At 41.9% G+C, this 12,618-nt stretch overlaps 1 protein-coding gene across 8 annotated transcripts in view; it reads right to left on the bottom strand.

The window, feature by feature from the left end:
* EPB41 (erythrocyte membrane protein band 4.1) overlaps window positions 1–12,618 on the bottom strand; it is a 172,946-nt gene that overhangs the window by 52,351 nt on the left and 107,977 nt on the right. For 6 of the 8 annotated variants that reach the window (XM_030219812.1, XM_030219813.1, XM_030219811.1 and 3 more), the window contains 3 exons: window positions 7,084–7,140; window positions 6,934–6,978; window positions 5,023–5,085 (listed from right to left, as the gene is read on the bottom strand). In XM_030219812.1, the coding sequence (XP_030075672.1) occupies window positions 5,023–5,085; window positions 6,934–6,978; window positions 7,084–7,140 (165 nt within the window). The remainder of the gene's footprint in view (window positions 1–5,022; window positions 5,086–6,933; window positions 6,979–7,083; window positions 7,141–12,618) is intronic. The other 2 variants (XM_030219815.1, XM_030219817.1) reach the window with 2 other exon arrangements.

Consider the following 12,618-nt stretch of genomic DNA (forward strand, 5'->3'; position numbering starts at 1 on the left):
ATTACAAAAACATTAGCTTTCAAAAAACTCTTTAAAGGTTAATTAATGATCTGAAAAAAGGGAATGCTGAATAAGGTGACTGAATACATTTATATCTGCAGATTCAAACTGTGAAATCATGAGTGGATTGTGATAGTTGCAACACTATATGGCAACATTGAGTTAAATGTACCATTTAGATGCCCAATGTGACAAAAGTAAAGTAATGCTTATAGGAAAAAAACAGTCCCAACTATATATACATGATGCTAGTTTCCCTACTGGGAGTCACAACCTAGGAAACGATCTTGCCGTTATTGCCGACATCTGAATGTACTAGTAAATTAAGACATCACACACTATCAGGGGCATTTTCGAAAGAGAAGGGCGCCCATTTTCCGACACAATTTCTAAAGTCCACTGCAGTGCCCCCTAGGGTACCCGGTTGGTGTCCTGGCACGTCAGGGAGACCAATGCACTACGAATGCTGGCTCCTTCACGACCAAATGCCTTGGATTTGGTCGTTTTTGAGATGGGCGTCCTCGGTTTCCATTATGGCCGAAAACCGGGGACGACCATCTCTAAGGTTGACCATCTCAGCATTTAGGTTGACCATCTCTAAGGTCGACCTAAATGTTGAGATTTGGGCATCCCCAACTGTATTATCAAAATGAAAGATGGACGCCCATCTTGTTTTGATAATACAGGTTTTCCCGCCCCTTCGCCGGGACGTCTTAAGAGATGGGCACCCTTAGAGATGGTCGTCCCGGTTCGATTATGCCCCTCCTCGTATGCTAGTCTAGGGGTCAGCAACTAGTAGCACGTGAAGACGTTCAGTTTGGTACACAGAAGCCGAACTAGAAGGAGAAACATCAGGGCTGAAGGAGGAAGCCAGCAACTAGTCTCTTCCTCCTCTAAGTGGTTACTTAGCTCCCATCAAAACCCCTCTTCTCTGGCAATCAAATATCATGGATGTAGATGTTGCAAGTTTTTTGGACTTTTGTCCAAAAGCACTGCTGACCCCTGATCTAGACTATTAGTGAGAAGAGTATAAAAGTCCCATCAATCCCTAAAATGTTCCTTGTGGCTAAAAGTGACCTTGAGGTCACAGATTAGCAGTCAAATAGGAACAGTGAAGTGGCAAATTAGAAGTGGATGGATGCAACTGTGCCATTCATCATTCCTTGCTTTTTCTTTAAGGCGCCTTCAAAGTTATGACAGAGCAAGTTAGATTTTAAAAGTTTGTGCATCACTTCTGTGTTATAAACGACTTACTAACTACCCTCACATGTTCTACCTAAATATAAGTATTATATAATGAGTGAAATCTTGAAGTGTGTCTTATAAATCCTAGTTCTTGCCTTTTTCAGCTGTTAATTGATAATGAATTCTCTTCCCTTGTTTTCCAATGCCCCACGCTCTACAAGCTTATATGGCAATCTTTGAATGATTACGGAAATGCTTATCTCAGATACAGTGCAACCTCAAACTACCTTCTGAGCATTTCAAACAGAAGAATTACCTACCTGTAAAGACAGTTGTCTGTAGATAGCAAGGGAATGTACCCACAATTGATGACTTGACATCAATCTGATGGCTCCAGACTCGACACTTATCTTATAGCTTTTCTGATCCTGCAGAAATTCCTGTGCCGACCCTGCTCTCCCCCCCCAGTTGATAATTTAGCTACTAGATATCAATAAAAGGAGAAAGACAGTGGGAAAATGTGGCTGCTTTCCTTTGCGCACATTGAAGGATTTCAACCCATTACATGTTGCTGCTTATCAAATCATTTGGTTTTTTTTGTTTTGTTTTTTTGCTGTTGCAGAAATATAGTAACTTCCGACACGAACACGTAATGAGCAACAATAATCCTGCAAGCCTGTTACAAGCAGAGGCTCAATATTGGGGTGAGTTGTTAATTCATTAAATATTTAACCAAATGTACAGGTAGGCAACTCCATTTTCCCTTGTCAACAAGCAAGGAAAATACAGGCAACATTTGAGGGTGATTACCAAGTTGAAGGTTGTCCTTGGGCGGTATGATTTGGTTGGGTCCAGGAATTTAAAGCAAGGGACACTGGAGGCAAAAAAGGTTCCAGAGGATAAAGCCAGACAGCACTGAAAGTATAGGCTGACAACCACATTGTAGCTTTGCAGATGTTTGGTATGGTGTGGAATCTGCTTTTGTAGAAAGCTTGTGCATACCAATTTGGCAACAGGCTGTAAAAGTCCATTCTGCAGTAGCAGAGTTGAACCGTCTGATACCCAATTAGAAAATATATGCTTTGCAACTCATGCACCAAGATTGTTAGGGTAAAAAAACAAATAACTGGGAGCATCTGGTGCCATGGAAGTAATGCAATAAGGTATGCATGGAAGTTAAAGGTGTGAAGTTATTTCTTTGCTGCTGTGAATACAAGGCTTTGGGAAAAATATTGGAAGGATGATGGTTTGATGGAGATGGAACTCACAATACAACTTTCAGGAGTAACTTCAGCAGAACGCTACCCAATTTGTGAAGAAATGAGTGCAAGAAGGGTAGTCCTCAAGGGACTGATGTTCACCAACTCTCCTAGCTGATGTGCTGGCAACACATATATACGAGTGACACTTGTCTGAATAATTCAAATGGAATATCCATGAGTTGAGAAAGTATAATGTTGAGATCCCTTAAAGGAAATGGTTCCAAACGGGAAGTTGGGATTCAGTCCCCTGATGAACCTGGAGATGAGATGTGAATGGACACGATTCCCATTGTGATAGGCTACAATGGTGGCCTGTTCTGGATAGGTGCAAAAAAGGGAAGCGAGTATGTCAGGGACTGAAAAACATGGTGGATCATGATGGTTGGCTTTACAGCAATGTGCAAAATGAGTCCTCTTTAAATTACTACGATTGTCTAGTTGGTCTTGCTGGAGTTTGCAAGAAATATTTTGCACTTCTTGTCATACTGGCAGTTGAGAAATGATTTCCCTTTCAATATCCACATTGTGGGTATAAGAGACATAGCGCTGGGATACTTAAAAAAAAAAAAAAAACCTTGGAGATGCATCCACCTAAGGTTGTGGAGTGTACGTGTGGTGAGAGAGGTGGTACTAAGGTTATCTGAACATGAAGCTCCTCTGGAGGGTTTTTCTGTTTTTTTTGGATTTGGGGGGGGGGGGGGCACATCTGCTACCATAGCAGTAAATGTTTTACACATTGGGTCACAGCCATCTTTTTGAAAGCGTTTGGTGATGTTTATTCCACTAGAGTTTTAGATACTGTTGCAGAGATCCCATGTATAACAATGCAAAAGGAATGGCATGTATTGTGTGTGTACTACTAAATACTTTTTGTAAAAAAAAAAAAAATCTATATTTAACAGTGATCACATAACCTGATGTGGCCATGTTTTGCCTGGAATGGCTGCATCAGGGGTACACAAGATTCTAAAACAAAACATAAATAATCCATCATATATAAAAGTCAATAAACACAAAAACAAATATAAAATGACAAAATTATTAACAAATAAAGTAATCAATTACACACGTATGTAATACACAATCTAAACAAACAACGAAAACTAATTGTATATATAATTCATACAATACACATAGGCATACTTTATGTACAAGGTTCATTAGGATTTCATAAAAGCCGGGTTATGTGATCACTTTTTAACATATAAACGGCAAGTGACCGACTCACCTGCAAATGCGCAGTAGAGTCGGAACGCTGAGAGTGTAGAAGTCCAAGCCCCGCCTCCACCAGTAGTACAGCCCAATAGGGAGGAGGGCTTGGACATGGGCATGGAAATCGGAGGAGGAGGGAGCAGGGAGAGAAGGAGGGAGCGGAACTGAGGGAAACAGACGCTGGGGGGAGGGCAGGGTTGGTGGACTGGGGGAGGTCATGGGAAAACAAAAAAATAGCCTGTTACGGGCTTAACGGCTAGTATAGTATATTCTTTTATTTGAGTGACGCTCTTGTATTTTCTGTCCTTTTTGGTGTGGTGTGGTGCAGCTGTCTGTATTATACTATGCTATTTTACGTAGAGTGGCTGCTATGTGACCCAGAAGCCCAAGAATTAAGCAGGTGGTTACTATACAAGAAGGGTACAAGTTGATGGCATGTAGTCTCACATGGGAGGAATGTTCTGCTTCGAGTGGCGAGGCATAAGCCTATGACATGTATCTCTTGTATATGGATCTATATAGATGTTTCTTTGTAGACCATAAAACAAGATTTTGGTGTGTGTGTATGTGTGTACTGTGGCTCACGTAGGAGCAGACTCTGTGGGTTGAGGGTGGGACACGGAAGGAAGGAGTGGCCTGCCCTGCTGCAAGTGCGAAGATGACTGGTGAAAGGAAGCGTTAAGGCTAGTTCCGGGAGCGACTGAGGGCGGGGGGAGCCGGCGATCGAGGGGGGGGGGAGAGACCTGATGTTTCCCCGAAAAATAAGGCCTCCCCTGAAAATAAGACCTAGCAGGTCTTGGGGAGCAAAAATTAATATAAGACAGTGTCTTATTTTCGGGGAAATACTGTAGCTGGGCACTGAAGTTAAAGGAAAACAAAAGAACCTTATTCCAGGGTTGGTCAAAACAACTGCTAGGCATTCTTTGGAAAACCTACAAAGTAACATGAGACCAAAAGGCAGCACACAGTATCGGTAATGTCTAGCAAGGTGAGCCTTAGGGAATTCCCAGTGATGAGTACAGATGTTAGACCCCTATACATATTTGTCTGTGTATTTACAGACACACAGAGCTAAAGATATAAGGGACAAAAACTGAACCACTGCCAATCTTTCTCTTCATGAATATAAACGAACAAAAAAAAGTATACTAGAATACTATTTCTGTATTTCCCCCAAATACAACAGAAACAACACACAAAAGAAGAAATGAAAACTGCACAACTTCATAGCATGCAAAAAGCATAAAGATTATTCTTTTCCATGCAGGACATGCAAGAAAGAAAATCAACATAAAAAAAATTAAATAAAAATTATGCAGAAATCCAGCCAAACAACTGGCATAAGCGTCAAATTTATACAAACCTCCAACATTAAATTGCTATGCCTGATATAAATGTTTTCACCCTCTAGTTTCTTTGATCTTTTCTGTGAAAATGAAAGAAAACAGGAGGAAAAAGAAGCAGAAAAAAAATTAAGATTCTGTTCTTGCAGGATTGCAAATTAAAAAAAAAGTTAAGGAAGGTGTGTTTTTTTTCCCCTTGTGAGTGAACACATATGTACTAATATGCAAGAATGGAACAGAGAACCACAAGAACAAACACAAAATGACGACATGGATGAGACCATTAATGAATTATGGATGGATGCAATGAATTCACTTAGAGGCACCTAATTTTATCGAGTATTTCCTGTGGCTTATCTTTCCAGGGGACCCCCTCTTTTTTTTTTTAACTCTTATTAAAGCAGCATCTCTTGGATCAGCAATATATTTCTACTCTTTAAAAGGTCCCACTCGTGCTTATAGGGTTTGAGGGTGAGGGTATGAGACCCAGTCATCACTTAATGCTTCCTAGGGAGTACAGGGTTCACAGGGATGCTTTGTGGCTCTTGGCAGCTGATTGCAATTGTGAGGACAGTTAAAAATTTTGGGTGGAGAGGAAGCCTGTCTAGTTGTAAATAAAGGCTAATGGAACTATAAATACTAAGTATGGGCAGGTTTTGTAAATAAAATAAAATTCACTTATATTATCTGTTTCTTCAGTAAATCGACTTCTGTTGTAAATTGTGGGATTCAAAGATTTCATCAGCCAATGTTAATTTTTAGGTCAACTGCTCCTGTTATCAACAGCATAAGCGTGATTATTTGATCCTAAGCCATTTTGTAATTATAGTTACAATTAATCCAGAACTGCATGAGAAACAATTTACTTCCGAAATGTCTTTTACACCTTTACCGAAATGTCTTTTACACCTTTACTAAACTAGTTAAGTGAAATTGTAACTCAAAATATACAACCACAACCTGAACCCTCTATCTAACAACGGCCAGGGAATGGACATATGAAAGACACAATCTGAATGGCTAAGGTTTACAAACACTGAACTTATCTTCCCTCACTCTACAAGAGTACACAAAGAAAATGGAATCCTGTCTGTCTCTAAGAATGATTTAACAGGATTCCTGGTACCTGAAGTTTTCCTGTTAGCAAAGGTACTCACTTTCACTATTCTAATTGCCTGAAGGCCAGTCCACGGTTGGTTGCTAATGCTTGAAAAATGTGGAAAAACAGATCCACATGCTAAAGAAAAAGGGATTCAGCTGCCATCTGATAGCCTTCTCTGTTTTGAGACGATTGAGGAAGCCAGGAAACTTTCAAGGTTTGCCACTTTTACGCATACCAAGGTTAAGTGCTGGGCTGCACCGTTGCCAGGAACTCCAACCCATTTCATGTGAAGTGATTCATACAAAGGGGCTTCCTAAAAGCTAGTCAGGTTTTCCAACATGCTCACAAGGAATACGTACGAGAAATTTAAATACGCTGGAGCTCCGTGTATTTATATTTATGTCACACACATTCACTGTGGACAGTCTGGAAATCAAACTGGCTGTGGGGGTCACCAGGTCAGGCTTAGCTTCATGAGCAGTAGGGGAAAGGCCACTTAATATAGCGTACAGACAGCGAGAGTGTGTGTGTGGGGGGGGGGGGGGGGGGAATCCTTGGTCACTAACATTCTCGTCTCTGATGAGGATACAGAATCAAAAGGGTGGGATGGAAGATTTCTTTTCTTTATTCATGCAATAGTAATATGCATTACTAAATATTGGATATAGCAAAAATGCTTGCTTTTTTTTTTTTTTTTTTTTACTAACACGCAGTATTTTTAAATGATTGCAAAGCCTTGATGAATATTATGAAATCTGAAAAGCTGAAAAAATGTTTACAATGCAGAGAAGATATAACATGATTTCACCGAGACCGTAATGCAGCTAACCTTCCTCATCCTTATTGGATCCTCCTCCATTTTTGTTGGTGTCTGCTGTTACAATAACAAAAAAAAAAAAAAAAAAATGTTTTTTTTATTTATTTTTTTACTTAACAAAATAAATTATTTACTGTTAAGTTGACAATAGAGAATACAAACCTGGATTTGGTCACCATTTACGGTGGGAATTATGTTCTCCGTGTGCTCTTTCCCAATCTGTAAATAAGTACAGGCTGAAGTTAAATGTCAGTGTGGAGTGTTGAAATCTAGGCCCTCAATCCTTGTGAATTTTTAGTTTAAAATGATGAAGTATTAGTAATTCAACAGGAAATTTGCATTACAGGATCTCAGTTGTGCAACTCATTCATTACAAGCTCTGGCAACCAGTGGCCCTCGTCTTTCCCACGCATTAAGGGCCATTTTTACAGCAACCGTAAAATGGAAGATTTCTAGTTTTTGTATTAACGGTCATGCGATAATGTTGCCATTAGCTTGTGGCCATTTTTTTTTTTAAATCATCATGCGAGTCCTTACTACCACCTATGTGGTAAAGGCTCCCACAGTATTCCTATGCTAACTGATTAGCACAGGAATATCCACTCTCTGTCCATGACCTGTCCCATTAAAAACTGAATTTTTGTTTTTTTTTGTGAGTGCATATTTCAGTGTTATTGCAGGACTATAAAGACTGTCCTGCAGTAGTCCATTGTTAGCTGTGTTAGTCACATGTTAACGCCTAACACAGGCTTAGTAAAAGGGTCCCCCAAGTGTTGGAGGTGAATTCAAACTAACGTTTAGGTTTTAAAATATGTATGGCATACACCAGGATACAATATATGATATTGCCGGGGGGGGGGGGGGGGGGGGGGGGGGAGAGGGGATTTCTCATATGTTGCTGCCAAGATCAGCACTCCCTCCACTTATAGTCCAGCCAGTGGGAGGTGCTAGTTCACTGTCACATTTTCTATACTGAGGGACAGGCAAGCTCTGCAGGACTCCAGGGAACCTGCCTGTGCCTAGTGATTAGAAGTGCATTATTGAAACACCACCCCCTACTGGCAGCAATGCAGATGGAGGACTCGCGCTCAGCTTAGAGCAAGTGGTTCTCGACTTTTTTTCATATCAGGACACACTTGACGGACAATACTCGTGTCCGTGACACACTGCATACATGACCCTCACGGTTGTCCTCCCCTTGTCTGCAGTGCACTTTGCACTCTAAGAATAGTTGTAGAAGCGTACCTTCCCAATTCGAAGCCAGTTTGGTCTCGGTCTTTAACAGTAAGACTTTCCCCAAACGAGCCACCAAAACAGCAGCAAACGTTTGATGTACTAGGTTAATAAAGAAATAGGGTGATGGAAGCCCAACAGCTCCTAACATGTATAGAATGTTTGTACGTTTGGGAAGCTCGCCAGGTGCCCTTGGCCTGGATTGGCCGCTGTCGTGGACAGGATGCTGGGCTCGATGGACATAAGTACATAAGTAGTGCCATACTGGGAAAGACCAAAGGTCCATCGAGCCCAGCATCCTGTCACCGACAGTGGCCAATCCAGGTCAAGGGCACCTGGCACGCTCCCCAAACGTAAAAACATTCCAGACAAGTTATACCTAAAAATGCGGAATTTTTCCAAGTCCATTTAATAGCGGTCTATGGACTTGTCCTTTAGGAATCTATCTAACCCCTTTTTAAACTCCGTCAAGCTAACCGCCCGTACCACGTTCTCCGGCAACGAATTCCAGAGTCTAATTACACGTTGGGTGAAGAAAAATTTTCTCCGATTCGTTTTAAATTTACCACACTGTAGCTTCAACTCATGCCCTCTAGTCCTAGTATTTTTGGATAGCGTGAACAGTCGCTTCACATCCACCCGATCCATTCCACTCATTATTTTATACACTTCTATCATATCTCCCCTCAGCCGTCTCTTCTCCAAGCTGAAAAGCCCTAGCCTTCTCAGCCTCTCTTCATAGGAAAGTTGTCCCATCCCCACTATCATTTTCGTCGCCCTTCGCTGTACCTTTTCCAATTCTACTATATCTTTTTTGAGATACGGAGACCAGTACTGAACACAATACTCCAGGTGCGGTCGCACCATGGAGCGATACAACGGCATTATAACATCCGCACACCTGGACTCCATACCCTTCCTAATAACACCCAACATTCTATTCGCTTTCCTAGCCGCAGCAGCACACTGAGCAGAAGGTTTCAGCGTATCATCGACGACGACACCCAGATCCCTTTCTTGATCCGTAACTCCTAACGCGGAACCTTGCAAGACGTAGCTATAATTCGGGTTCCTCTTACCCACATGCATCACTTTGCACTTGTCAACATTGACCCTTGGTCTTTTCCCAGTATGGCATTACTTATGACCTATGGTCCGATACAGAATGTCAGTTCTTATATATTAAATGCGAACATGTTCGCCATTCACTAAAACCCTATCTCCCCCCCCCCACCACCACCACAACATGTGCAGATCATAAGTACACATTTTCTCCATGGAAAATAAAAAAAAATTAAATATAATAATTCCGATTCTCAAGTTATCTCAGTAATAGCTAAATATATCTCTCCGCTACCAGGCACACTGTGAAAAAATAAAACCTGAAAAAATCCTAACACAACATCCATATAGCAAATCTACCATAGAACAGTAGCACCGATTCCTATGGTTTTAAACAAGAACCCTACTTAAAAAGGACAGACAGCACTACAAATATTACATGAGGCCCTAGAAAACCAATACACCTACTACTAGTAAAACAGAACAAGCTACAGAGTTCTACGCAGAAACTACTTGCCAACAGAATACCACACCTCGGTCACACACCAAATACAGAGCAAGGGATCACAAATTAGAAATATAAAGACAAAAACTGAACTGGGAAACCCAACAAGTCAAACTAGCTGTGTACCACAAATGCATATTTTCCAAAGCTAACATATTCCACCAAATAATTCAAAATAAAACAGTTTTTTCTATGTTTGTTGTCTGGGTACTTTATTTTTCCAAGCATGTTGGCCCTAGTTTCTTCTTTTCTGTTTTCCTGCCTGGTCTTCTGCTCTCTTTCCAGAGAGTTGGGTCCATTTGTCCTCTCTCTACTTTCCTCTTATCTTTTTCTAGCCCCTCACTATATCTGTCTCTGATAAATATCCTCTTTCTTTTCTGTCTCTCCCCTCAAATTTCACCCTCTCACTCTTCAGTCCTCTATATTTCACTTTCAGTACCTATCAACTTTCCATCTCCTCATCTCACTCCTTTCCTGATCTCCTATTCTCTCTCTCTTTCACCCACTCCCCATCAGTACAATTCTACCCTCTGTACTTACCATCCTCCTTCTTCCCTCTTACACCCTTTTGCCCAGCTTCTCCCTGTGTCCCCCCCATCTCTTCTCCACCACTATGGTCCAGCATTTCCCTGTCCCATCTCCCTTCTCTTCCATTCCTATTGTCCACCAATTCCCTGTCTCCTCTCCTCCCCCCACCCCTATGGTCCAGCAACTCCCTGTCTCCTCTTTTTCCCCCTTGCCCATTATGGCCCAGAAATTCCTTGTCCCTACTCCCTTCTTCTCCACCCCTATGTTGCAGCAACTCCGTCTCCTCTCTTTCCCCACCCCCCTTCCCCATTATGATCCAGCAATTCCCTGTCCCCCTATCCCTTCCCCTCCACCCCTATGCCATAGCAACTCCATGTCCCCTCTCTCCCCCATTCCCCCTTATGGTCCGGCAGCTCCCTGTCCCTTCTCTCTCTCCCTTCCCCACCCCTCAAAAAAAAAAAAGTGCAGCTTCACTGTTCAGCAGGGCAGCGGCTTGGACAGGAGAGCCTACTCAGGAAACCCAAACTGGGGCCAGGAGATGAAGCTACACATACCGCAATTCCATGCACCTTCCCAGGCTGTGTATGCGTGCCAATCTGGGGCTACTGCAGGAACCCAGCGGTAGTTCCCACCCCCAGTGCGCTCCATTTCTGCTGCTACAAGAATATTTTCTATTTTTGTAGCGCTGGTGCTTACCCAGTGGTAATCAGGCAGACACCATGTTAGAACGGGAGCCCTTATCGACACCCCCTGAAATGGCTGTACGGAAAGTGGTTCAACTTACTGCACGGCCATTTCTCTTTGAGAAACAGAAGACAGCCTTTTACGCGCTACAGTAAAAGAGGGCCTCAGCGCATCAAAAACATGCACCGATGAAAGTGCAGGCCCCCTTTTACCACAGCGTAATTAAAAGGACCCCAAAGTGCTTTAACTAGGCACTCCCTTATAAAAATTACCTCCTACGTGCAATGATAGAGGAATACCGAATTTAAACTAGCTATTTACTTTCCTAAAGGAGTTATATAATGTGATCTACTTACGAATTCTCTTACACAAAAGTTGACAGTGTTTTGTACATGTCGTGCTAAAAGAATTCAGTAACATAGAGCTCTTTCGTACCCTCATTCATTGGTTGGTCCTATCACACAGACTATTGCAGTGGAATTTATGCAGGTTGCCGTGATTACATTCTAAAAAAACTCCAGACCGCTCAAAACACTGCTGCAAGGCTAATCTTGGGCAAATTGCGCTTTGACCATGCTCGCCCTCTATGTTTTATTCTACACTGGCTTCCCATTAAAGACCGTACTACCTTTAAAATCTGTTCATTGACTCACAAGATAAGCTATGGGGAAGCCCCTGTCTATACGCAACATTTGATAGATCTACCATCCAGAAATGCTTCAGTGTCTGCTCGATCCTTCCTCAATTTACACTATCCAAGTTGCAAGAATGTTAAATATAAATTACACTTCACATCAACCTTCTCCTACGTCGGCCTGAAATCTTGGAATGTTCTACCAAGACATCTGAAAGAGATTGATGACCACCAGCTCTTCAAGAAATCCTTAAAGACATTTTTATTCAAGACAGCTTATCCCACTGACAATACTAAGCCCTAACTTACCTCATGTCGACTGTACCTGCCTAACCACCGATTACATCAACCTTGTCATGCCCCCTTGGTCTTTTCCTCATGTTATCTTCTCTCCCTCTGGTTGCTCGATTCTGTACCTCCCCTGAATTGTAACCTTTTTATAACATTGTTAGCCACATTGAGGCCGCTCTTGTCGGATAATGCGGGGTATAAATGTACCAAAAATAAATAAATAAATAAACAGTAGATGACGGCAGAGAAAGACCTGAACAGTCCATCCAGTCTGCCCAACAAGATAACTCATATGTGCTACTTATCTGCCATTTTCAGGGCACAGACCGTAGAAGTCTGCCCAGCACTAGCCCCTGCCACCCAATCTCGGCTAAGCTTCTGAGGATCCATTCAGTGTTGTATCCCCACCTCATTCAAAAGACAGTGTCCCTCCACATAGAAACTCAGTTGATTTTTTTTTTCTGCTTTCGTATATTATTTATACCGCAAGAAGAAGAAAAAAAAAAACCCAACAACATCAGGCACATTTAAAATGAGACTCCTATCAGCCTCAAAGATTCTTTTAACAGGCATTTAATTGAGGTCATTGTCAGAACTGAGTGGGGATGTGGCATGCAGAGTTCATCCTGTGTTTCGGACTCTTTGGAATGATTGAATTGGTTTCTGTCCTATGCTCAATGGCATCCTTTTCTTCTGTAACTTTGGGGTCCTTTTACTAAGGTGCGCTGAAAAATGGCTTGCAGTGGCTTTGGGCGCGCAC

Source organism: Microcaecilia unicolor, chromosome 11 (assembly GCF_901765095.1).
Source record: "Microcaecilia unicolor chromosome 11, aMicUni1.1, whole genome shotgun sequence".
Taxonomy (NCBI): domain Eukaryota; kingdom Metazoa; phylum Chordata; class Amphibia; order Gymnophiona; family Siphonopidae; genus Microcaecilia; species Microcaecilia unicolor.